This window comes from Onychostoma macrolepis, chromosome 10, assembly GCF_012432095.1.
Source record: "Onychostoma macrolepis isolate SWU-2019 chromosome 10, ASM1243209v1, whole genome shotgun sequence".
Taxonomy (NCBI): Eukaryota; Metazoa; Chordata; class Actinopteri; order Cypriniformes; family Cyprinidae; genus Onychostoma; species Onychostoma macrolepis.
This window is the reverse complement of record NC_081164.1, coordinates 10,342,802-10,370,367: the sequence shown is the minus strand read 5'-3', so window position 1 is coordinate 10,370,367 and position 27,566 is coordinate 10,342,802. Positions and strand designations below refer to the sequence as shown.

General features: G+C 36.1%; 2 protein-coding genes across 2 annotated transcripts; one reads left to right on the top strand and one right to left on the bottom strand.

The window, feature by feature from the left end:
* The first annotated feature begins 2,436 nt into the window (after positions 1-2,436).
* Positions 2,437-15,739, top strand: rnft1 (ring finger protein, transmembrane 1). Its single transcript, XM_058789113.1, has 9 exons — positions 2,437-2,637; positions 10,025-10,446; positions 10,540-10,616; positions 11,264-11,364; positions 11,494-11,647; positions 11,734-11,892; positions 11,988-12,053; positions 12,203-12,304; positions 12,900-15,739. Exons 1-9 carry the CDS (start codon positions 2,612-2,614, stop codon positions 13,032-13,034), a joined length of 1,242 nt encoding a protein of 413 aa, XP_058645096.1. The 5' UTR covers positions 2,437-2,611; the 3' UTR covers positions 13,035-15,739.
* Positions 15,740-15,878: 139 nt separating this feature from the next.
* rps6kb1a (ribosomal protein S6 kinase b, polypeptide 1a) lies at positions 15,879-27,339 on the bottom strand. The gene is made up of 15 exons (XM_058789111.1): positions 26,944-27,339; positions 25,798-25,841; positions 25,554-25,671; positions 24,926-24,994; positions 23,870-24,017; positions 23,666-23,723; positions 22,730-22,830; positions 22,501-22,591; positions 21,412-21,502; positions 19,167-19,274; positions 19,010-19,072; positions 18,851-18,928; positions 18,628-18,735; positions 17,542-17,654; positions 15,879-17,184 (listed from the first exon to the last, which is right to left on the bottom strand). Exons 1-15 carry the CDS (start codon positions 27,013-27,015, stop codon positions 16,929-16,931), a joined length of 1,518 nt encoding a protein of 505 aa, XP_058645094.1. The 5' UTR covers positions 27,016-27,339; the 3' UTR covers positions 15,879-16,928.
* Between the last annotated feature and the right edge of the window lie 227 nt (positions 27,340-27,566).

The window sequence follows — 27,566 nt, the reverse complement described above, 5'->3', positions numbered from 1 at the left end:
TGAGTTTATAATTATAACAAGAACACATATATGCCAATGGGCTCAGAAAAATCAACTTAATTTAAAGGGAAAGCTAATTTTCCGCACTGACAGATCTTTGCGGTTGTTTTTTAGGCATAAAGTCACTTAATTCATTTTGTTCAGTGTCTCAGAAAACAATACTTATTTGCATCTCAAGTAAATGTATCTTTATTTAAGGACGTTTACTGTAGATATTTGTATTTTAAAACAAAAATGCTGTGGAAGATATTTATATTTTGCAATGCATGCAACATTTAATGCAATGACTTTATGTGCTCTGATTGTAAGGCCTTAAATTGTGGGAGGTTGAATACAATGGAATCATAATTTCAGCAGATCTTACTGTTTATTTCAGTACAATATATCACAGAGAAATACTTACTTTAAAAGACCTGTTGGTATCTCTAGTGCTGGAAAATATCTGAAAATTCAATAAGCAGCCCCTGAAAAACAAGGCACACTCCCAGCTCACATTATCATCTTGTAAATGTACAACAAGGTACTTAAATTCATTCCTCCACAAATTAAGCTGCATTATCCCAAAGCATCATTTAACATGCTCGGTTACGCAGAATGACCCATACATTTAGATTAGTATGAGGCTGTTATGGGTTTTTCAATTACATGATTATATCCATGTCTGGACGCAGTGTCTGTGGAAGTACAGTCTAGATGGTGATTAGACAACTGATCACTAACCTATGTGTGTAGAAGTGAATGTCATTACTAATGAGATATGATTACTTAACATTTTTTTAATTAAAATTTTACTTTTGCTTGACATCTCGCCTTTTTGCAAAATCAGATATGAAAATTTCTACATGAATTAAAATGTTTAACATTGTAATATACAGTGGGATTCGATTATCAGCATGAACAGAAGAATTAGCCCAAATTTCTAGACTGTGTGTGTGTTTCTTTTTTAAATCCTCCTTTCTGGGTATAAATTTGATTTACAGTCTCAGATATATTCAGACATATTCTCTGACTTTTGGACCCCACTGTATAGCTTCATGGAAAGAAAATGCAGGGAAAATAGATATCCAATTCTCTTGTAACACGAAGGTCATGTCAAGAGGTCAGATCAAACATTTAAAGGGATATTTCTCTAGTCAAGCTCTATCCACAGCATTTGTGTAATTGCATAATGTTGACCCCCCCCCCCCCATATAAATAAATAAATTTCACAATTAATTAATGAAAAAACGTTAATGAACCTCTTCTCAAATAATAAAATAATTAATTCAATGCACTGTAAAAAGTGATAAGTTGACTTAGCTTAAAAAAATTGAGGAAACCCGTTGCCTTAAATTTTTAAGTAAATAATAATTTAAAAAAAAAAGTTAAGTGAACTTGACAATTCACTTAACTTATTTTTTTAAATTATCATTTACTTAAAAAATTTAAGGCAACGGGTCTCCTCAATTTTTTAAAGTTAAGTCAACTTATCACTTTTTACAGTGCATGCTTTAAAAAAGAAGAAATCTAAGCATCACATTTTCTGCTTTTAAATACTCAAAAAAATCAATTCCTTTATATGTGCCTCACCAGTTTTACTTCTTGTGCTTTTTTTACAAGTTGAATAAAGTTCAAACAAGTTTAAATTAATTTTTGTTGTAAACATTATGCCACATACTATAAATAGCACTTGTTATTGAACCCATTTAACCACTGTGAAATTAATACTTTAATTCAGGCTTATTTACAAATTTATTTTTGTAAGTACAGTACTTACAAAAATAGTAACTATCACAAAGACCTTCACTGAGTAACAGCAATGTGACTGTTGTGAGACAACCTTAAAAAGAGTGAGAAAGATGAGCCCATAAGCATGCTGTGTTACCATCACATGTTCAAATTCAGAGCAGACAGACAGACAGACAGACACCATGCTGTGTTGTGGACATGAGTGGAGGTGTTCAGATTGGCTGGACTTTGATTTTCTAATGTAGACATGGCTTATCTATAGGCGACTGAGGAAAAGGATATACCTATTATGATTCAAAAGTTAAAGCAGAGGGACTCCAGCTGGTTCTACAGTGGAAAAAAAGAAACAGATAACAATCAATGGAATGAGGGCACCTTGTCACATTATCAACCAACCAGAACATTAACAACAAACCTGAATGCAGGTGAATTAAAGGGTTTCTTGCACCAACATCAAAGAGCTTCTCAGTGTCCATTTACTTTCACTATAAAGAAAAAACATGCAAAGGAATGGTGATTGAGACGTTATGTCATTGTGCTAAACATCTCATTTTGTTTTCCAAAGAAATAAAGTAAGTAATACGGAGTCGGAACAACATGAGGGTGTGTAAATAAATTTGATGAGCTGAGTTTATCGCCTAAATTGGGCTTTTATTTTGAAAGCACGAGAGCCTTATTGAGGACTTTTATTTTGCTTTCCAGCAGAGCCACTGGACTGGTTCCTTTAGTTAGTAGGTCAGGCTGGATGGCTCCCGGAACATTGTCAAGCTGAAACCAAACTCCTTTAGCCGATGAGCTGTTTTGATTATAATCTCTTTTAGTAATTGTGTTTTGATCGTTCAAACACCACCATAGCCTGAAGAATGGAGATCGGTGCTTTATCATGAAACTCCGCGCGCAGTATGACAGGTATTTATTTATTTATTAAGACCTTTACTCTAAGAGCAATTTTTAGCTTTCAAAAAAACATCAAGAACCTAGATATAAACCGTTAGAGATGCTATATTATCATTGATTTAATGCAATTATGACTAGCGAATATGTTCTGTTTAACACCGAAGTTTAGGTCAGTTCATATATATATATATATGTGTTACATTATGCACTAGAACAATCACGTAAACATGTGTAACTAAGGATTAACATACGAGCAATACTGCTGGTGTTTCGGACAGGAGGATTTCCGCAAGGATTTCCATTTTGGGTGGGCCATAAAAAGTTGGGGGTGGCCACAATTTGACAGTGGAGAAGTAGTTATCATTTTTGCGATATAAAAAAACGTTAGCGTAAGAATAACGTAGCTAAACGTGATTGATCAAAACGTAATTATATATATATATATATATATATATATATATATATATATATATATATATATATATATATATATATATATAAAGGGGTAATAATGGTAATTTTAGATGACCTTTCGTATGTATTTAATTATAAAACCCTTTATAATCTATAATAACATTAAACTTATTTCATATATTCTTTAAACGGATATTAAGTAGTGCTGTCAAACGATTAATCGCGATAAATCACATCCAAAGTAAAAGTTTTTGTTTACATAATGTATGTGTGCTGTGTATATTTATTATGTTTATATAAATACACACATGCATGAGAGAATGAGCTTTATTGCCAGGTATGATTTGTTATAGTGACAGAAGCTCCACAGTGCAACAGAAAGACAGCGACAGGACACAGATAATAAAAAGAATAATATACAAAATAGACAATGTACAAAATAGCAAAAACACAATATATAATATAGACAATTATGTATGTACATGATATGTGCAAATTTGAAATGTAAATAAGTATGTGTGTTAAGTAAATAATGTATGATAGTGTTGTGTGTTCCACGTTTATTGTCAAGTGTTCATGAGATGGATTGCCTGAGGGAAGAAACTGTTCCTGTGCTGGCCGTTCTGGAGCGCAGTGCTCTGTAGCGTCGACCAGACGGCAACAGTTCAAAGAGGGAGTGTACTGGATGTGAGGGGTCCAGAGTGATTTTGCCAGCCCTTTTGCTCACTCTGGATAAGTACAGTTCTTGGAGAGTGGGGAGGGTTGTACCAATGATTCGCTCAGCAGTCCGGACTACCCTCTGTAGTCTTCTGAGGTCAGATTTGGTATCTGAGCTGAACCAGACAGTTATTGAAGCGCAGAGGACGGATTCAATGATGCAGAGTAGAACTGTTTCAGCAGCTCCTGTGGCAGGTTGAACTTCCTCAGCTCGCGAAGGCCTTTTTGACAACAGAGTCTATGTGAGGGTCCCACTTCAGGTCCTGAGAAATTGTGGCGCCCAGGAATCTGAATGACTCCACTGCAGTCACAGTGCTGTTCATGATGGTGAGTCGAGGGAGTTCAGGGGGGTTTCTCCTGAAGTCCACGATCATCTCCACTGTTTTGAGCATGTTAAGCTTCAGGTTGTTAAGACTGCACCAGACAGCCAGCTCTTCAACCTCCTGTCTGTAAGCAGACTCGTCACCGTCCTGAATGAGGCCGATGACTGTGGTGTCATCTGTAAACTTCAGGAGCTTGACAGAGGGGTCTTTAGATGTGCAGTCGTTGGTGTAGAAGGGAGATGTGCAGTCGTTGGTGTAGAAGGGAGATGTGCAGTCGTTGGTGTAGAGGGAGAAGAGCAGCGGGGAGAGGACGCAACCCTGAGGGGCGCCAGTGCTGATCGTATGGGTGCTGGATGAGAGTTTACCAAGCTTTACTAGCTGCTGCCTTTCTGTCAGGAATCTGTTGATCCACTGACAGGGTGGGGACGGATAGCTGAGTTAGTTTGGGCTGGAGGAGTGATGTGATGGGATGCATGATGGGATGGAGTGATGGGATGCATGGAAGCAGAATGATGACAATAGTTTTTGAAACATAAAGCATGCTGAATTCCACAAATCGAAAAAAAGATGCATTGCAATTAAAAGTGCTTGCATTTTAATGCCTTGTATTTCCAGGGCTTGCATTTTTAGGTCCTGAAATTTAACATAGTTGTTTATTTAAGAGTAAAAACTACAGTAATTCACCAAAAGGGTTTTTCATGTTCCACAGGTTGTAGTACGTTGTGAAATTTTGCCAATATCTCCCTTACTGTATGTACAATTCACAATTTAAAACAAAAACAAAAAAATCTGTAAGACCTCCAAAGGTTGTAGTATAAAATATTGATGTACTTTATGTACATTAAGGGAGGTATTAGCAAAATTTCACCTATAGTAAGTCAGTCTAGTTACTAGGAATGTACTACAACCTTAGGAGCATATTTAAAAAAAGAAAGAAAAAAAAAACTTTGTGAATTACAGTAATTTCTTAAGAATAATTATGTACTGTATGTACAGTGAGGAAGATGTTGGCAAAATTTCAACTGTAGTAACTCAGTCTGGTCACTAGTAACATACAAAATTTGGAACACGAAAAATCCCATTTTGGTGAATTACTGTAATTTTTTTTCTTAAAAATATTTGTGTAGTGTACATAGGGAAATTATTGTCTAAGGCGAGTTATTGGCAATATATATTTAGTCAGTTTGAGTAATTACAGTAAATTATAAATTATTGGAATTTAATAATTCAATTTAAATAATTTAATAAATTATTACTTCGTTTTGTACTGTGAGGTAAATTTGCAGACAGTCCCTAAAGCAGCCTAGGCGAATATGCAGCGAATATCAAACCTAAAACTATAGCGCTTGGTTTTCTATGGGAGAAAAAATGGTTTGGTGAAACTTTTTGGTTGTGGGCTCATCTGCTTAAATGTACATAATATACAGTAATATATTTTATTAATTAAATGCTGAATTTAATCATTATCACTGAGGCAACCACGTTAAGTGTTTTCTTTATGGGAAATATTTAACATGCAGTTTTGCGCGTCCCGTAACTTACGTTCATATCCTCATGTTTGCATCATCAGTATCTGAGTTTGGTCTTTGAATAAGCTTGTTTGAGATGAGCAAAATCTGCGCAGAACCGATCACCGCGAGATGCATGCCGGTTAGAAAAGTGTCCGAGTTTTTTATTTTATTTTTTTATTAAACACATAACATTCACAGGGGATACAGTCAAAGCAATAAAATACATACACAAGCAGAATACAAAACAGTAAATACCTCAATAATAGTCATAACAAAAAACAAATATAAAGAGAAAAACAAATAAATAATAGTTACCATAAACATCTTTTAAAATAAATAAATAAAAAGTGTCTGAGATACGTCCGCCTTGTTCTGATGTCACGCTGACTTGAGCCAAAAAACTCTCGTGACGGCAAGGCAAGCTGTGTCTGATTGAGCAGTTGCGCGCTAATCAAAAGCATGATGGGAAACGACTTGTCTCTGTGTGAGATATGTGATTGTTGTCATATTTCTATAAAAATCTAAAATACATGTTTGTATTAAAGTAGAAATGGATGATAAATAAGCCTTTCGTATGGGATTAAATAGCAAACACTTCGAGTGTCTTGTTCATCATATTTATATTCATATAAAAGCAACAGAACTGAAATTATATCACATTTATTAGCAGCACAGCACACAAGTGAGAATAACGCGATATCTGTTCCACTTCGAGAGGTCAGAACTGTCCATCTTGACTGCGCTTATTTCACTCCTCCCCTCACTGCAGCCGCCTTCATTTCAGGCGAGGCACATCTCAAACAAGCCTATAGCAGTCATTGTGTTAGTACACTACTGAGCCGCGTAATGTGTTTTCTTTAACCGATTTCTGAGTGAAATAGCGTGAAACCTTGCGCGTTCGTTCATATTTTACATCTGCTTAACTGTCGATATAGTTTGCATAATCATCAATAAAGTGTATTCTGAGATCTGAGGTCTTATATCACTGTATTAGTTCACTGAGGAGCGTTAAGCGGAATCCTGGAGTGTGACATATGAGGGGAGTATTACAGCACAGGGTCACACAAGCCATGATACAAAGTTACAGAAATAAGCAACCCAACGCAATATATGTCTTCCTCAGATGTAATGTTAGTTCTGTACTTTAGGTGTGGGTAAAAGAGCATTATAATCTCCTTTGTGGTAGAGAAAGCTGCTTACATGTAGGCTACAGGAAACAGCGAAGATTAATTAAACATACACACAATCAGCGTTTCCACATGTTTATACTGGCCCTGATAATCAAAACTTATACTTAGTGCTTGCTTAATTTCTGCAAATCAGTTTTTGTAAACGAATAACTTGATCCACATATGGCCTTCATCAACCGCTGCTTGCGCCACCTGCTGGTGAGCGGCTGACATCAGCTGGAGATCATGCATCGGTGCTCTACTGCTATTCCTGCGGTTCCCGGATGTGCAATGCTGAATTTTCTGCCAAATTTTAACCACTGAATTTGTAGCTGTGAAATTGGAAAGTGAAATAAAATGACTGAAATTTGCCTGTCGAATATTATACATTGTATTTTTAAACGGATTGAATATTTTGAAAGTGAATTCTGGACGGCGAATATGAATTAGTGAATTTTTTATTATGAAAATATTCACAGCTTAAATAAACAACTATGTTAAATTTCAGGACCTAAAAATGCAAGCCCTGGAAATAAAATGCATTAAAATGCAAGCACTGTTAATTGCAATGCATCTTTTTTTCGATTTGTGGAATTCAGCAAGCTTTATGTTTCAAAAACTATTGTCATTATTCTGCTTCCATAGGGATGCATGTACATATTTCAGAAAAATAGGTTATGTTTGTATATTAAATATGTATAATATAAATTATATGAATATAAATATAGACATGTAAATACATGTAAATATTTTCAAAATATATACTGTATGTGTGTGTATTTATGTATACATAATAAACACAGAAAACACATTATGTAAACAAACTTTTATTTTGTATGCGATTAATTGCAATTAATCGTTTGACAGCACTAATATTAAGACAGGCACCTGCAATTCTGGCCAAATTAAAGATACATTGTGTGTGAATTTGCACGTTATAATGTAAGCATCATGACCCCTTGTGTTTAATAAAAAAAAAAAAAAAAAGATTGATCAGTGAAATGAAAGAATGATTACAAAAATTTTGAATGATTAGTAATTGTCTCTAATTGGCCTGTTTAACTAAGCCCACAAAACACTTATTTACTGGTACAGTACTGAATGATTTGTAGATTATATTTAAAAGTTCACACTTTCCATAACCGTTTGCAATTAGTTTTTAAAAGGTAACATTACATTCTTAAGGACTCTACGCTGCTTACATTTCTTTTCAGGAGCACTTGTGCTCCTACTTTAAAAAAATAAATAAAATTCGGAACACATTCTGATCAATGACAGAAATTAACCTTCCTATTATAAGCAAAGACTTTGTTATAAGGCAATATTTGACACCTTCAAGGTTTTTTTAACCTTTGTAATGCCTCTAAATTTATTAAATGTATGTCATCTTTTGTGCCAAAAAATTTAGATTTACAAACTTTTATCGAAAATGTTAATTAAACAATAAATTTAATTAAAATATTTAGATACAATCAGGAAGAGTAAGTTACTAGTCATATAAAATCAGCATCGGCACAGAAGAGCACAAATGTGGCATTAAGGAATATTTACAGACATTTTGACAAGACTCAGAGGTGGCATTAATGCATTTCATAATAACAATGTTATGAGATTAATGTTTTAAATATAAAGTTTTGAATATAGAAATATTAAACTATTTAAATGACTCAATTTATAGGGTACAATGGGGCTAAAGGCCCACCTTAAGAAAAAAATGTGCTATTCACTGCGCCTAAAATGTATAATTGCAGAAAAAATATATATGTTGTATTGAACATTAATGGAGCATCAGCTTTTGTGTGAAAATAAATCATTCAAGTTGTTTATTTTGTTTAAAAATCTTATAAATGTATGAGGGAGCAGGGGAGCCTTTTACCCCACACACAGGGTAAAAGGCCCACAGTATTAATACAGTACAAATACTTCAGCTAAAATAATGTTTAAAAAAAAAAAATGTCTAAGTTAATACTTGTTCAAAACAATCACTTTAGCAAAGTTTGTACTATTTTCTGCTTATTTTGAAAAACTAAAGAATTAATTTTTGTTCAATAAATATAGTCATTAAAATGTTAATATAAAAAAATATATTTTAAAATACAGAAAAAAAATCATTTTAATAAGTAAAGATTCTGAAAGCATTGAAGGAGATCCAATAATAATTGAATATATATTTACAGTAGTAACAACAAATGATATTTTATTATATGATATGATGTTTTTAAATATGATGGTTTCATTCTAAACATGGTGATTATCTCTAATATGGACACCCAACATAATATATGATATTTACCATCTGAATCTAACCATGTCATGTCAACAAATGGAAAAGTCAGCCATCTATTAATTATCACGTTAATTACTGTGTGGCTTTAGCCCCAACAGCAGGGGCGCTTTTTACCCCAAATACCATACTTTCACATATTCTTTCGTTATTTAAAAACTGTTGCTTTAATTATCTTAAACAAAACTGAAAATCATAAAGACCACTTTTGTCTCAAAATCTATGCATTAATTTTAGTGATTCTCATTTGATACTTAAATCTACAACATTTAAAAAAAACATAAAATATTAGATCAAGTAAGCACAGAATCAACTTTGCGCTGCTGCGCGCGATCGCGTCAAGGATCAGACAAATATACACGTGCATCTTGAAAAGCGGATGTTTTGGAAAGTGCTAAGCCATGTTTTTGTGCCATCTAGTGGTTTAGATAAAAATAATATCAAAGGCACCTTTTACCCCGGGGCATCTTTAGCCCCGTTGTACCCTATATATTATATATAAGATATATTATATATATTCTTTTGAGCTCGGAATCATGTGTAAGTAAAATTGAGTAGCAACTGGTTTTGAATATAATAGGCACGAGGCAGGTGTTCATATTCACAACAGCATGAATATTATAGTGACATTTTATAAAACAGCTCTGTTCAGAAGTAATTAAAATAAATAACTTATGTTTCAGACAAAATGTCTAGTTTGTATATTTCTTGGTGGCGAACACCAACGCATCGCGCTGATTGGACAAAATCCCTTTGATCAATTTCCCGTCACACCCACAAGCCCCCCATTTTTACAGTTCCACTCCGGGTTTTTTAATTTCACACTCCCAACTTGCTAGTAGCGAGAGAAACCCCCTCCGAGCGACCATGAAGCTTGAAAAAAAAAAAAAGTATTTCTTAGTACTTTATAATAAAACAACTCTATACTTGCATGGAGTTTGTCTGTCTTCTGATGCACTGATCTGGTTTATTTTTCAACAGAGGAACATATAGCGAGTCCAGAAGAGCGTTTAAACTAAGGGATTCACCTGATCCGATGCAAACCGATCCGAGCCCGCAGGGAGGGAACGGGCTGTCATTAACCCTGCAGCCGGAGCTGCTCGCCCGAATGCCCGGCGCTGGAAGTGCCAGCAGGCCGGAAACAGACGAGGACGTCCGGGTTTCTATCGGCAGCGGACGCGGCGCGACGTCGCGCAGGCTGAGAGCAGCGAGCCACAGCCACAGCCACAGCCACGGACACACACACAGCCAAGAGCACGAGTCAGACAACAGCGAGTCTGACCAGGAATCCGGAGAATCCAGCAGCTCGTTATCGGAGCTGCGCTACCTCCTGCGCTGGCTCAAGAAGAGTCTTCCCTTCATAGTTATTCTCTGTGCGAAACTAGTCATCCAGCATGCCCTGGGTACGTGTTAGTGAGAACAGCTGTTTATGCAGTGCTTATTTTGTGTAAAGGTTATGACCCCAGTCACACGCCTGTGTTGTTGTTTTTCTGTAGGTCTGGCTGTTGCAGTTGGTCTGTTTACCACCTTTATGTATGTCAACAAAAGCATTCAAACGCAAGTCTTTCTCCACGTGAGTCTACCACATTATTTGATATTAAACACGGGAGTTCAGAGCTTGGAACTGCTCTAGTATGGTTATAGGTTAATCTGTTGTGGTGATCTATGAACTTTTTGACGATTGAACTTTATTCACATAAAGGAATTTGCATTAAATTTATCAAAAGTGACAGTAAATATATTTATAATGTTTCAAAATATTTCTGTTTGAATAAATGCTGTTCTTTTCAACTTTCTACTCCCCAAAGAATCCTGAAAAAAGTAACTGTTAATACAATTTCCACAAAAAATATTAAGCAGCACAACTGTTTTCAACATTGATAATAATAAGAAATGTTTCCTGAACACCAAATCAGCATTTCTGAAGGCTCATGTGACACTGAAGACTGAAATAATAGCTGCTGAAAATTCAGCTTTGACATCAGAGGATTAAATGTTAAAATAATTTACAACATTAACATATTTTTAAAACATTTTAAGCATCTTAATACAGTTATATTATTTCACAGTTTATGTATTTTTTGATCAAATAAATTCAGCATTGGTAAGTGTAAGACAATTATCTTACTAACCTCAAACTTGCTTGAGCTTGTGTGTGTGTGTGTGTGTGTGTATAACTCAATAATCTGATGGCTCCTTTGTTTTTTCTCCTGTATAAAGGACCGAAGGACAAAGTTGCATTGTGCCTGGCTCTTGCTGTTCCTCACATCCTCCAGTCTCCTCGTGTTCTACACTTTTCACACTCAGTCACTTTATCGCTGGTAAGTGCTTTACATTGTATCACCAAACCTCACTTCACCACAATCTGTTCCACGTTTAGTGTGATATATCAACTAAATGACAAATACGTACCATGTAGATCTAATCGTCTAATTTTTTTCATCCCTCAGCCTCATTTTTGCCAACGCTACAATAGATACTCAGAACTTCTGGGAGGTTTTATGGAGTGTTGGTGTGACTAACTTCATTTTGAAGTTTTTCTTCATGGGGCTCAAGTGTCTTATTCTCCTCATCCCCTCCCCGCTCATGACATACCGGCGAAGGGTGAGCATGATTTGTAACATTATTTATTTTGCTGCTCTGAATCAAAATGAATGTTAGCTTCACCGTATTCATCCTGCTTTCCATAGGGTCAGTGGTACATGCTGATTGAGGAGATTGGTCAGTTGTATCAGCTGATCGCTCCTGTCCCGCTTTGGTTCCGCTATCTGGTCAGCTACGATGAGTTGGAAACCTCAGTTGGTCTGACTCTGGGAATCCTGCTAGCCTTGCTCTACCTCATAATGAAGGTGCACACAATCATTACAATGAACTGCTGTTTGAAACCAATACGTTATTAGGAGACATCCCGATAATCTATTCTTATTATGTTTCTTATTTTTAGCTTTTGGCCTTGTATGGAGTGTCAGGATCATTGCAAAAACAATTCCGGACTTTTTTCAGTCCTGAGGTACAAAAGATCGCTTTTTACCTGTCCTGTGCTCCTCTCCTTATTCTGAAATGTTTGTTGGGTAATCTGTAATACAAATAGTGAAATTATAGACAAATGTCTTGTTTCCTGTATGTGCTTTTTAATGTTGTTTTTACCTGTCTGTAAAGGTGAACGGAGCTCCAGCCAGTTCTGCTCAGGTTCGAGAGGCAGGTGACATTTGTCCGATCTGTCAGGCTGATTTTAAGCACCCTCGAGTCCTCGTGTGTCAGGTGAGAATGTGGTCATTGAGTTTGACCTCCAATGTCAACACACTTAACCTCCACTTTCCCAGACTAAACCATAAAGCTTCTTGAACGCAGTATTTACTACATTTTTGTCAGTTTTTGCCTTTAAAATGATTTTTCCAGCAACTCTATAGCAACATAATTATCATATATTTTAAGTAAAAATAAAATGACACATTTTAGTAACTGTTTGATTACTGTAATATTCTTATATTTTATTATATGTTATTCTGCATCTCCCTCTTCTTGATATATATACAAGAAAATATATATGAAAACATTTAGCCAGCAATGTTTTTTGTATATATTTAAAAATGACTTTTTCAAAACTACGTGATTATTTTACAAGATGATCATAATCATATTTACATTATTTTTCTGTAAACAGACAAATGTGTTGGCGGTAATTTTACTACAGCTATTACTCCATTAAGGCTAATAAGCTTTGAATGTTACAATGTGTCCTTTCCACATTTTTAAAATCATTCAGCACATGACTTTTGTTTCTGTAGAAGTAATACACAGTGTCACATAACGCATGTGCATAAATGTCAAATATTTACTGTTTGATTGTCTCCAGCATATCTTCTGTGAGGATTGCATTGCCCAGTGGCTTAACCAGGAGAGAACCTGCCCCCTCTGCCGCACTGTCATCACAGACAAGGTGCATAAGTGGAAAGATGGTGCAACATCAGCTTATTTACAAATATACTGAAATCTCACTATAAGGATGGAAACACAGTGTTGTGACATGTTGAAACATTGAACAAGCAGAGGATCCACAGAATGTGGATTGTTCCTCTCAAACGTCTTGAGCAAACAGCACTTGTTATAATGCAAAGGGCTCTAGAAAAAGCTCCAGTTTTGAGTTTTGAAATATAGATAACTTGTCAAAAGGACAAGTGTATTCACCAGCTCTTGTATTATTATAACTATTATTAATGTGCATGTGGGTCTCCTTTATTGTTTAGTGTTTATAATTTATATGCCTCTTTTTGTTCTTGCATGCCATCTCTGGTTTTACTAATTAACTTAAGGGTGTAAGCAGACAAATACAGTGGAGACAAATGGATGTCTTCATATTGTATTTCTGGAGAAAATAATGTGGCAGAAATTCATTTGTTGTCTCCCTAAATGTTTTAAATTTTTGTTTTATTTTTCATGGATACTGGGTCTTTTGGAATGATCCTTTGTCAGATACTGTGGTTTTTGTAACTGAATTTGTTTTAAATGCATTTAAGACTCCAATCATAAAGGGTTCTGGATTTTGCATTCAATTTGAAGTATTCTGATTTCTTTGGTAATAATCTGAATGTGAGGTAATTGCACATGAACTACTGATTTATCAAATGATGTAGCATTAGAATTTTTTAACCATGTGATTTTTTTGTGACTGAACAACATACAGTGGCTTTTGAATTATTATTGTAATTCAGGCCTTTCCACATGTACATGGTATTTTTCTAATCATGTTGTACTTACACTGTAATAAACCAAAGCTTTGAAGAGGAAATATCTATTTTAGTACCATCATACAGTATGCAGTAACAGTTGTATTTATATCCAGTATATTTGACCAAATAAATTTTTCAAACTGTTAAAAAGTGTCACTGAAATGCTTTGCCCAGTAAATGCAGGTTTGCTTGGTAAATGCTCGAATTCAACTTTATTGATTTTGTAGAATTCACTAAGGTTAAATTAAAATTTTAAAATAAACAAGAGCAATCACAAAACACCAGATTTTAAACAATCTCGCGATTCCGTACGTTACACCCATTCAGTTTAAACCAAACGTGCCACTGTCTAAAAAAAACACAGCACTTCAAGCATTTTCATTTAAAATGTATCCTCATCTGCATCTCAATTCTTTTCACAGGCATTTTCTTTTCACTTTATAATCCAGGAAGTTTCAGAATGGGTTCCAACTCTAACCTGAAGGAGTACCATAGATTTTCAAGATCACCTTCAGTTCAACGCTTTCTAAAGCGCGATTACCACACCACATAAAGAACATATAATAATGAAGACAAAAAACCAGAGCATTAACACATAGCACCAAGTTGTGTCTTAATATTCCAACATGACTGCAAGAATCAGTGAGACAGTTTGAGAGGTTTTAAACCTACACCAAGAGTCTAGTGATTATATGGACTGGGCTCATCAGACTGACACAAGTGATACATAAAGCCATTTACGCCACATTACAGACCCCTCTCTCAGCCAGCGTTGCATAGAATAAACGGTCGATATTTGTGTATGCGAAGACTAAATCGGTTGCTTCCATAGTCAAAGTACCAGTTAAGAGGCAATTTAATTAAGCTGCTGGTCTCGCAGATTTCAAAATCAAAGGCTTTCACATATGAAGCCATTACTGGCTGTTAACTGCCACGGTACAGCAGGCTGTTGTTTATCAGTAGACACTGTAACTGACAGCTTAAGATATTCACAATCATGTTTCCTGTGCATAGTGAGTACAGCCAATTATTGGCTTGATGGAAACTGCTGCAAAGTCCAGACAGTTCAATCAGAGCAATGGCCTCCTAATGTTCAACCGCAATTACAATCTACACGACAGATATTAGAGTTTGAGGATGTGAGGTTAATATCACATTCAATCAGTGAGTTACAATGTCACACCAGAACAATGTTCTCAAGCAGAAAACAAGCCTATTTTACATTCCCATGGGAAAAAAAGTGTGTCATTCAGAAATTGTTTAAGTGCAGTCACACAGACGCAATCGCAGCCTCACACGCAGACGTTCATTGATAACAATAACACTTGAGCACAGGAATGCCTGTGAAACACAAATACAAAGAACCACCCATGATGACTTGCGTACAGCAAAATCTTAACAAGATACAGATTCAGTGTCCACCAGTTGAAGGAGTCACATCATCTTACAATACATATTGTATCTGTAAGAACTATAATACAAGGAAAGAGCACCAACATTCATGAAGAATCATGTCTATGTACAGCAATGAAATAAATACTGTTTTTTTTGTGTGTGAAAGATTTACTATTTTATTATGTTTCCATCATTCTGGATTGATCTAGAATAGAGATTTTCTTTCCCCTTGACCACATATATTCAAGCTTATTTAATCAAAATTCAACAGAATAATAAATAATCCAGTGGTTTTCTAGTGTACAGTGCACATCCTGAAAACATATTTAAAATCCCAACATTTTTAATGTCCCCGAGAATTATAAAATTGTTTTGACTCCAACACCATTGTAGAAAGAAGTACTAAATAATAAAAATTTAAAGGGGGCTGGCATGTGTTCATGTAACTAATCCGGCTAAATCCTGAACAGCACTTTTGACTATAAAGAATAAATAATTTGCATAGTTTACAAAACTATATGGCACCTGGAAAAAAAATAAAAATAGGTCAAAACATTCAGGGGGGGGGGGGGATCAATTACTGATAGGGGAAGTGTTAAGGAAACTGTTTCGAAACTCATCTTGCTGTCTTCAATACTAGGGATAAAAATTAAATAAACATTCTTTTTAAAGTCAATATTTTTCACAGATGGGTAACAGCATATCAGCATTGCTGGCATTTGTGTTCGTGGCTGTGTCTTAGAAAGAACTAACTGTACTCTGAATTATGAGGAATTATCCAGTATTATACAGTAATCTAGTATTTTTAATATTCTTTGGTCAGGAAATTTGGTTGTTAAATAGCTTTTTACTGTTGAAAAGAGAAACAGTGATTTGATGCCCAGTATGCAGGTAGATTCATACTTAAAGGCAAAAGAAAAAAAAAAAAAAATCAGCTTATATTTTTACTTAATAGTTTATCATTGGTAGGTTAGACTAACATGACTGTAGATCTGTGATTCTAGGGGACCTAACAACAATTGATGAATTGAGAATCAAAAACAATCGCAAATCAGACAGATTCCTCAAGAATGTAGACCTGGATTTTCTTCGCCATTTTAAAAAGACAATTCACCCAACAATTAAAATTCTGTCATCATTTACCCTCATGTCGTTCCAAACCTGTCTAACTTTCTGTTCTTCTGTGAAACACAACAGAAGACATTTTAAAGCACGATTCAACCATTTTTGTCCACATAATGAAAGTCAATTCGTCCAAAATACTGAGAAAATCTTCTTTTGTGTTCCACAGAAGAAAGAAGGCAAGTTATACAGGTTTGGAATGACATAAAGGTGAGTACATGACAGAATTGATCTTTTTTGGGTGAACTGTCCATTTAAATACTGTTACTTCTAGTTAGAGCATACAGTCGAGCAAAACGTGGCTATAACTCAGTGTCTCAGATCAAATGTCAAATATATAACAGAAGATACTATGTATTCTCCCTTGTGTTTTGCATGAGCATGGCATATAAAAGATAAGCTGCGAAACTCATGCTCAGAGTTGCCTGAAGTACAAGGTGGTCTCTCTTTTTCATAGCAAGCAGCAGACCACCTCACCATAGTGCAAGCAGAGAGAGGTCACAGGCTTTGTTCTGGACAAGCTCTGCATGCTTGCATGAAGTACACTGGTGCGGCAAGTGTTTAAGAGACAAACTAGGTGCAGAAAGGCCTTTTGGGTAATTTGATAAATTCCTAAAATACAAAACTTAAGACGTTCATCAATGATTCATCCTTAAATGCTTGGGTCTCCTGCCACCCGCTGGGTGAGTCGGTTTCACGAATGACCCTGTGTTGGATGGTTTTTTGATGGGGAGAGGGGCTGACACTTCCATGTTGCTGCCAATGTCCATCTGCTCCACATTAGACACCTTCATGGGCGCATCAGTAGGCGGCAGGAGAGAGGAGGTGGTCGTGGGCACTTCTGGGAAGGGTGGACCCCGAGACCAACAGTCTTCCCCTTCAGCCTTCAAAGGGCTGGAAAAAGCAAGTATAGCATCACGGGTTACGGATCTCGATTCATTACAAATGCAAAACCAGGATAAACATGACCAGATAAGCATGTTAAAGCATGTACACAGCCTTGGACTTAAAGCTCAGATAAATGAAATCAATCTCTCCTTCCCTACAAAATCACAGTGTATCAATGTGTATTGATTATTGATATTTATTAAAAGTAATGCGTTTCTTCAAAATGAAGATCAAGATTAATCTGGAAAAAAAAAAAAAAAAAATCTATATTTTTTACCCAGCCCTACAAGATCATAAAACTGGACATAACTACTTTATACACACTTCAAACTGTGAATCAAAGTGGAATGAGAAAAACATTACCTCACTGGTGTTCTTGGGCTTCCCAGAAGCTTGCGAGGTGAACGGGATTTTGGCTCAAAAGTGAATTTCTCGTTGATGTTTTCGAGCACAGATGGAGCTACGTACGTAAAGCCCTGAGGAGAGACGACATCCGAGAAGAGATTAAATGGAAAAGAAAAAAAAAAAAAAAAAAAATAGATGAGTGTAGAGGATGTGCAATTATGATGAACCAAAAAAAGAACGTGTCACGCTAAGAGCTGGAAAAAACAGTTAAACAGTAATAATACAGACCAGATGAGAAACATTATCCCTTTCTCGTAAGTTTGTCTACAAAAAGAACTAATTTACCACACTCACAATGTAGGTCGGAAGTAAGAAATTAATCTCGTACACATTCTTGAGTGCTCTACGCAGCATGCTGATAATAATTAAGATCAAATGGTGTATAAACAAATTTTGAGGCTTCAGTCGGGTTCTTGTTATGTTTGGGCTATGGTGTCACGTACACTAAGGCCTTGGTGGTGAGTAATATTACTCTATTTGTCTAAAGAAAATCTTTGTTTATAACAAAAATCTGATTAATATTTTATTCATCTACACAGCAGTTCAAAAGCTTAGGGTCGATAAGGTTTTTGAAAGAAATTAATACTTTTTTTCAGCAAGGATGTATTAAATCGATCGCAAATAAATGCTGTCTATTTGAACTGCTAAAAATTTAGTTTTGCCATCACAGGAATAAACTGCATTTTAACATATTTAAATATTAAATTAAATAAATTATAATAACATTTCACAATATTACTGTATTTTTGATTAAATAAATGCAGCCTTTGTGAACATTAAAGCCTTCTTTCAAAAACATTAAAAAAATTTATGAACCCTGAATGGTAGTGTATACAAATCAGTAGCCCATAATACTGGTAATATCATACTTGTAATATTTTCTATTTATATGTTATTGGCTAATAAACATTAAAAAAAAAAGCCATTGGTGCATTTCAAATAAATGTAATACAGTTGGGAGTCCATACAGCAGTATAATGACCATATATTTAAAAAGTGCAGAGATACATTTAGCCCAAAAAGTGACCAGGAAAACAAACTGACCAGGAACACTTGATTGGCGCTTTCGCTGAGTGTCGAGTCGTCAGGACTGTCCACGGGAGTCTGACTAGTGAACTTGGAGTCAAACTGGCTAACATCATCCGCTGATTGCTGCAGAAATAGAGATCTGTGAGGAGTTATTATCAAATACTCTATAATAATTCTAAACACACAATAAAAGAGACAAACAGTTCATTGTACAGAGACAGAAAACCCTATCTCATACCAAAAAAGGTTTAAAGGGAGGTTCAACTTTAAAAGCCAGCAGATCATCCCAGTTCATGTGTCTGAAGAAGGAGTGGGCCTAAAAAACAAAAGGGTTTTTAAAATATATAAAACTCCACTATATGTAATCTTTTTTTATGATTATGAGTCCACCAGATACCTGGACATCTACAGCATCTCTAGGACCTGCTCCCATCCTTGTTGATGCGTTTCTTCTCAGCAGCTGGGTGTGAAACACACACACATACACAACCCTGTGAGTTGAGCAATGGGAGAATTCCACATTGGCGTGAAACCTGATTGACTAAGACGTCTACCTTTTTCAGAAGGTCCCGTGCTTCTTGGGTGAGGTAAGGTGGAAGGTTCAGTTTGCACTTTAGGATTTTGTCTATGGTTTTTTTCCGATTCTCTGCAGTGAATGGTGGCTGAAGGAGAAAGTTAAAGAGGTTAAAGAGCAGTCTGGGTAAACTTAGTTTGTACTCCGTGCACAAATTCATAAGACACTTGATGTCTTCACAACAATGCTTGTTTTGTTTTTAAATCTGTCTGAATGGGAGGAAATTGCATTCAACATCTAGCATCTAGTCCTCTAAGGGCTCATCCACACGGAGTCAGAGCTTTCCCTATTCAATTTTTTTTCCGTAAACACAGCTTCCTCAAGAAATATCTGCGTACACACAAAACCAACTCAAAATGCTGTAGTATACATGCCAGACCAGTATGTGGCGCTGGAATTCTGCCACAGAGATGCACTAAAGCCCTATTCGGACGGGACTAGTTCAATATTATCAGGGGGTCGTTAGAGAAATGTGTGTTTCACAGACGTACTTAGTGATTTTAATCCCATCCGAATCTGCCATGTCTGTGTTTTTCTCACACAACCTCTGTAATAATTCCAGAGCAAATTACCTACTGTTTTTCAGCAAACTCAGAGATACTCTGAGAAAACTAATCCCGTCCGAATGCGATGTCTGTGATTGCCGATGAGATTTTTTTTTCACAACGCGTTTCATTGTGTGTTTTGGCCAACGTCAATTACCGTAGACGCTCTTACCACGCTCATGTTTGATATATTTGCCTCCCGGCAAGGAAAAAAATAAGTAAATAAATTAAAAACAATAATAAAATCAAGAGTCAGATCATGTAAACCATTCAGACTGGCTACTGTAATATATGCGTCAAGTAAAATTACTCTCGTTCATTTCTGCACTCAATTACATGTTTTAATTACATATGCACCTTTATGAAAATTAAACACGGGTTTACTACAAATAAATAACTAAAGTAAAACTAAAGCAACCACACATTAACATGGTTTTGCTATACTTCACCATGGTATTTGTAGTAAAACTGTTATACTAATGGTAATCAATCAGAATGACATGAATGCATACAGAGCACGTGATCTCTGAAACGCCCAGATGTACAAAACAGCCCCTCCCACCTCTGTAATAAACACAGATGTTAGTCCCGTCCGAATTGGTACATGAAAATCACAGACGTCAGGTGATAAGAATCGAAACTCAAATGTAGTTTAGAAAACTAGTCCCGTCCGAATAGGGCTTAATAATGGGTTAAGCCTAGATGGTATACAGATTCTACTGGGCATGCGCACATCAATATAGAGTAATTTTTGTCACACTGTACAACAATAATTACTGTTTCTGCATTATTGTAAGGGGTAGGTTTAAGGTTGGGGCAGGTTAATAAAACAATCTAATAGGCTCCCAAAACGCCAGATCCGTCTGAACGAAATGCCAATATTATACAAAATATTTACGTATACAGCTTAACGCATCTCCGTGTGGATGGGGCCTAAGAAAAGTGGAAGTGGTTTTGTAGGAGAAACTCTGTATTAATGCCAATAGATTTAGAATTAAATGTCAAACAAGCGCATACAAATACACTGTTCAGGTATCTGCATACTTTTGGTCATGTAGTGTTGGTTCCAGGTTTTATCTACATTTGTTTACATTAACTGTTTGAATAAGGTTCCATCAAAGTCATTTTTGGGTTCACAGTCAAAACAGTGTCTAAAGAGGTCACAAACAAGGTCAATAGAATCTCTGTCTAGCAAAAAAAGTTCAATAGAACACCTCACCAGTGATTATCAATAATGAATTTTCACAATATTTAAAAAATATATACATATTCTTGAGCATTAAATGAGCATATTAGATTGATTTCTCAATAATTATAAGACACTGAATATGGAGTAATGGCTGATGAAAATTCAACTTTGCCATCGCAGGGAAAAGATAAATATAAATAGATTTTAACTAAATTAGACAATAGAAATTTAATTTTAAGTTGTAATATTATTTCACAATATTACTGTTTTACTGTATTTTTTACTGCAGCCTTGGTGAGCATAAAGGACTTATTCAAAAACATTTAATCCCAAACTTTTAAACCGTAGTGTATATCTCTCCCCCTCTACATGTATACATTTATCTACCGATATTTTATACAGCATTCTGACCTACTTTGTCTCTAACTTAATGTAAAACATTAATGGGGAAGAAACATCAGAAAGGAGGAGATGTAAGATGGGACACTCACAGCTCCTGTCATCATGTCATACATCAGGGCTCCCAGACTCCACCAGTCCACAGCTCGGTTATGGCCACTTCTCATGAGGATCTCTGGTGCCCTGAAAGAGGGAGAGGACAAGAGAAACAAAGAGAGAGAGACGGAATGAATGAGTGAAGAGAGAAAAAGGACAGCACACCAACCATTTTTTGTGCTGCTGTCTTTTTTACTTTGACCTAACTGACACCGGAGGCCCCAAATAAGGCTTCAGTTGACATGATTGATGGAGTCTCTGACCTCCATGAACTGCTCTGTATGGACTTTCAAGAGGCCAGACTGTTGAAAACATGATTTTTCTTGCTCTTTTAAAGTGAAGTTCAAGTTGTTAAATAAAACAAAACTCCCTTTCTAGCCTACACAGACCTTTTATTTGAGAAAAATATGCAAAAACAGGCTGCTCAGAAATTTTCATGGTTTTCATATCAACATCAGTATCAACTTGGCCAATTCTGATGAACTGTTTTTATAATCGCCATTTACATCTAGAAGTTACATTAGCATAAAAAAGATTGTTTAAAGGTGCACTAAGCAATATTTGAAAACACTTTTGACCACATCGTTGGACTGAGTCCCAAAACACACTTCCAGCCAATTAGCAGTAAGGGGCGTGTCTAGTACGGTTGGGGAGAAGAGAGCACTCAGCTGGAGTGCACAGGACTGATATTAGCAGATCGAGGAAAAAAAGAAAGAAAGAGGAAAATATCAGAGCAACAAAAATTAGAAAGAAGGGTTACGATCAGGCAAGAGGTCGGAGCAATGTAGTCTTCCACGTGAAATGGAGCTAGACCATTCATATGTTAAAACAGACTATACTAACAAACACATTCGACCTGAATTGCCATAGTAAAACACTTTGCTTTCACTTATTAATGACATCAAACCCTCAGCCCGCAGGCATAGCAGATTCCGCCATCGTTGTTGCCAGGGCGGAGATATCAAAATAGGGGCGAGGTCCTGTTGGGGTATGGCGTGTTTGTTTTGGATTTCAAATATCAACATCGTTTGACAAAATTCGCTTAGTGCACCTTTAATTGGGTGAAAATGTGAGTTTGTACATACATGTACTCTATGGTTCCACAGAAGGTGTGTGTGACGGTACCATCATGGATCGACTCCTTACAGAGTCCGAAGTCAGTCAACTTCACATGACCTGAGATGAGAATGAAATGAGCACATCCAGAGGAGAACAGTCTTTATTGAACAGACAGTGGTGCAAGTCTGAGGACTATCTGGGAAAAAAGGACAGAGGTGTGTGAGCGTGTGTGTGTATATGAGTGTGTTTTACTACCATTGTTATTGAGCATGATGTTCTCTGGCTTCAGATCTCTGTAGATAATGCCTTTCTGATGAAGGTGACCCAAGGCCATGGAAATCTCTGCCAGGTAAAAACTAGGAGAAGGAAATAAAATTAGAGAGGGGTAGGTAGTTAAGTAAATGAAGTTTATAGAAATTGAAATGCTCACAAACTCCATGAATTCAAACATTTATTTTCTTTAAACAAACAGTCTAACCCCAAAATGAAAATTGTATTTTTATTGTATCACATTCAAGCAATTTTTAAATTGATTTGTTACGTATTTATTAATTAGTTTTTAATCAATTAATTTTTTTTATGTTATTTCCCCATATAAATTAGGGTTCAAAAGATTCATAATATATAGTGCAACAGTCATACAGGCCGCTTTCAAAGTGATTTATTCCTTTTTGGAGCTTGACAGCTTTTGGTTACAATGACTTGTTGTTATACAGAAAAGTAGTATGTAAAGACTAATTAAAAATATTTAAAAATAATTAAATATGTGTGTGTTACAAAGAAAAAATTAACATCATATAGGTTTGGAATGACGATGAGGGTAAGAAAATAATGACAGATATTTTGATAGAACAACCCTTTTAATAATTCATATTTTTCTCCAAAGCATCACTATATATAAAACTTTATATATAAAAAATTATACTGAAATTTTTTACAAGTTAACAGCTATAATGATGATCATTGCTTCCAATAATTTTCAAGGAATTTCATATATTTGGTCAGACAAACTACCAAAGCAGCATTTGGGTAGGCTGTACAAACTACATTTGTTAAGCCAATGAACTTTGAAAGCCTCCCGCACAAGATCAACGTTTACACACAACAAAGGCGTTTCAACTAGATAGCAGACAGGTCATCTTGACCCCAGAATGATCTATATCCTGATAAGACTGATAAAGCTCCACTTACCAGGCTGTGTCCTCCAAGAAGATCCCCTCCCTCTCCAGCTGCATGAACAGCTCTCCACCTGTTACAGAAACATGAACTTGATTCCAGAAACATTCTCGAAAACAAGTCAACCAACACAAATAATACTACTGCTAGAATTGATTTCTGTACAGGACTTGCTGACTTTTGTGCTCAAGAAAGCAACAGTAGCTGTTTTGAACTCACCGCTTAGGTACTCCAGGATGAGGTAAAGCTTGCCTCCCGTCTGAAAGGCGTATATGAGGTCCACAATGAAGGGATGCTTAACTTCCTCTAGGATGCTCCTTTCTGCTTTAGTATGAGCAGTGTCCTTTGCATTGCGAACTATCATGGCCTGTTGAAACAGACAAAAGCAACAGAATACATTAAGAAATGTTGTGTTAAGTAAATGTCAAGCACACAAGCACTGTCTGTATATTTTCTTCCTGTGAACATCTATTCGCTGGAGGGTTGTAACACCCCTAATCACAGCTGTGAACTCATCAGGCTGGTGTCATTAATGCTTTTATTGTTGTTGCAATGAACAGACGTGTGCAAATCTAATTTGGGAATGGAATCCAGAGCATTTCAATCCTGCAAACCACAGAGAACAATGCAGCATCAGTCTCAAAATAATTAAACTGCATCCACGGCCTCAGTACACAGCCATCGCTCGCACTCCTTCTGTTATAGAGTGGTTGAAAGATAATTTAGCTAAAACAGCTACAGTGTACAATGAAGTGTCTACTAAGTATTGATAAGAACAGAGCCACATTCTGTTGGTATGCAAACCTGGTCGACTGAGATTGCATCACATTGTGACCACATCATATCTTTCTACCGTGTTGATAAATGACCAAATCTGCCACACATGAGTGGCCTTGCCAAATTAGACTCTGTTAAGCATGCCATTATAGTGCCTTGTGTTCCAAATACCTTAAACTCAGCATTTTAAGCAAAGACATATTCCTCCTACTGAATGCTACAGTGCGTTTCTGTTATTATGATCCACTTGTTTGCAAATGCAAAGTGACAAAATAAGTGATTCTACTATTAAACCATTTTATCAGCTGCTGTGAAAAGGAAAAACACTAAAGCTATACAAACAATCATTATCGAAACGGTTTATAGGTAATGATGAAACATTCTTTAGACATTATTCACAGGCCTGCAGCAAACCACAACAATACAATCTGTTAACCAGCAGGACCAGGCATGATGGAACAACCATGCTGACTTACAGGGAATTTTAGGAGGCCATACCTTTTTCAAGACCTTCATGGCAAATATCTTCCCAGAATCTGCTCCTGCTACCTTGCGAACTTGAAAAACCTGTTTTTTAACAGAAAAGGTCTGTTAACATACAGAAGTTGACAGACCAATAACAATGGCACAGTTAGATCTACAATAAAAACCTCAGTGTAAACAAATTACATGCAATACTGTTCAAAAGTTGTTAACAAAAATTAATGGATGCCAATCAGCAAGGATGCATTCAATTGATCAAATATCAATGTATAATGTTACAAAAGATTTCTATTTCAAATTAATTCTGTTCTTTTGAGCTTTCCATTCATCAAAAAAATTCATTAAAAAAATCCTGAAAAACAATGTATGAAAGCAACAACTGTTTGCTGAAATTTCAGCAAATTGCAAATATTTTAAATTACATTATATAAACTATTAAAATAGAAAACATTTAAGTTATAATAACATCACAATATTACTGTATTTATTGTATTTTTAATCAAATAAATACAACATAAGAAGCTTCTTTCAAAAACTCTTACTGACGTTTTGAACAGTAGTGTTGGCTACATTCTTATGCGGCATTATTTATGCGTTTAAACTACACCACATGCAGGGAGGAAACACTGCTAGTCTTGCTTACCTTTCCATATCCTCCTTTACCCAAAACACGAAGCAACTCAAAACATTCTGGACGAATCTGCTCCTTGCCTTGATTCACGCTATTCTCAGAGATCTCAAACTTCTCGCAGTCTTCCATACTGCTCCAGAACATTCAAATATCAACATTTTAATTAAAGAGAAGACATTTCACTTTTTGAGGAGCTAAATTAAAATGACATCATCAAATTACGCAAATATAATTAGTAGCACTTTGACATACTCACAATTCAAAGCCACTGCACTGGTCCATGCATTCATTACTCTTGGCCTGTGGACAGAAACAAATGTTTGGTGTTTGTGGTAGGTTTAGAGTGTTTGAGGTGTGGACTGCAGTTTTTTTGTATCTCTGCAGTTTTTCCACCAAATGCACAGTGTGTAGATCTGGCACGGCCATTAAAGCTCAATCTATACCAGTGACTGATGCGCACTGGCTCTTTTCCATCAACTGGACTGGAGTATCAAGGTCACTGATCGCCATTATCACATTACAAGACCCGGTCTAACAATAGAGAGAGTGTCAGACCAAGGCAAGCTGGACCTACGGAGGATTTTTTGTGGTTTCAGAAGTCATTCAGGAGCAAAGCTAGTCTAAAAATCTGACATGAGAACTTCTGTCAAACTCTTGAAACACTTAACCTCTAATGTCAATTTTGCTTTATTTTCAGTGATATAAAAAGTAACTGCAGCTGAAATGTTTTAAAAGTTCATTTCTCTCATATTTAATACAATTCTGAAGTGTGTTTAGTCGTTCATACAGTTAGGTCTTCATACACCTGAAGTGATGCTAGGTATCCAAAAATCTAGTTTAAGCAGGTAGCGGTGTTTCTAGCTGGTCTGAGTTGGTCACTATGTCCGGCTAATATGTTCTTTAAAAAAAAAAAATTCAGCTAAGATACATAGAATATCTTCAATTTGATCAGCTGGTAGTTGGTTTATAGCTGGTCTAAGAAGATCCACCATATATAACCAGCTTGAACCAGCTAATGTCCAGCTTAGACCAGCTAGAAACCGTTTTAAGCTAGCTTAAGCATCTTTAGCTAACGGTTAGCCTATAAGTTACTCGAAAATCGTATTAAAACAGACAAATGTGTCCACTTATAATAAAGATATTGACATGTTTTGTCATATATCATGGTAAGTACTTTCTAAACATATGTTCTGTAAAACATTTTAAACCTTATAATAACCATACAGTACCATGGTAAATATTAAAGTACCGTGGTATTGTCATATAATAGTTCACTACAGTATAGCCATAGTACTTTTCTGCCGTGTTTCTGAAGCGTGTAAGGTGCCGAATCGATCCTCAGGCCGGTCCAGGCGATGCGGAAAAACTGAAACCGAGTCGGTTAACGTTACCGGTTACATACCCCGTCGGCGAGCTCCTCGTCCGACGCGTTGTCCTCCGGTGGGTCCAGGTCGATATCAAACACACCAGCCATGACAACAGTCTCTTTACACACTCCAATACTAGAATAACGATGAATACGGACACCTCATGGTCCGGCACGACTCACCGACGCCATAACCGGCTCCAGCACGCAACGTATTCCGACGGAGAAAGACTAGACTACCGGTAAACGATTATCACAGCGAACAGCGAGTTTCACAGAGCGTCAGCGCGCATGCTCTGGAATGTGTAAAACAACGGTCAACAACTAAATTTACGTTATTTATTCATTTATTTAAAGACACAAACGTCTTCTATTTTACTCCGGAAGGTTGTAGCTGCGGTAAGTGGGTGTAGGTATACAAAAACGCGTCATTCTATGCGTCTAGGAAGCTGATTTTATTTGTAGTTCCGCTGCAGTACCGATAGATGTCGACAAAAGACCTTATTTTGCTTTTGGCACGAGCTTCAAGTACGTGCTGATAACACCTCACGGATAAAGCTACTGCATAATCAGTAGTCTGCCTGTTTTCAAGCATAATTTATTTAATTATGAAATACCTACGTGTTTCTTCACTTGATTAGAGGGTATAAATAAAGGTT

Bases quoted from the DNA above. Each gene is read 5' to 3' on its own strand.
- rps6kb1a (XM_058789111.1), bottom strand. From the start codon at position 27,015: ATGGCTGGTGTGTTTGATATCGACCTGGACCCACCGGAGGACAACGCG. The intron at 21,503-22,500 runs GTATGTACAAAC...TCCCTCTTTCAG, and splicing joins TGTGGAACCATAGAGTACAT to GGCACCAGAGATCCTCATGA. The intron at 17,655-18,627 runs GTCAGTTTGTTT...GTCTCTCCTCAG, and splicing joins GCGCCAATCAAGTGTTCCTG to GGCTTTACGTACGTAGCTCC.
- rnft1 (XM_058789113.1), top strand. From the start codon at position 2,612: ATGAAACTCCGCGCGCAGTATGACAG. The intron at 10,617-11,263 runs GTGAGTCTACCA...TCCTGTATAAAG, and splicing joins AAACGCAAGTCTTTCTCCAC to GACCGAAGGACAAAGTTGCA. The intron at 12,054-12,202 runs GTACAAAAGATC...CTGTCTGTAAAG, and splicing joins GGACTTTTTTCAGTCCTGAG to GTGAACGGAGCTCCAGCCAG.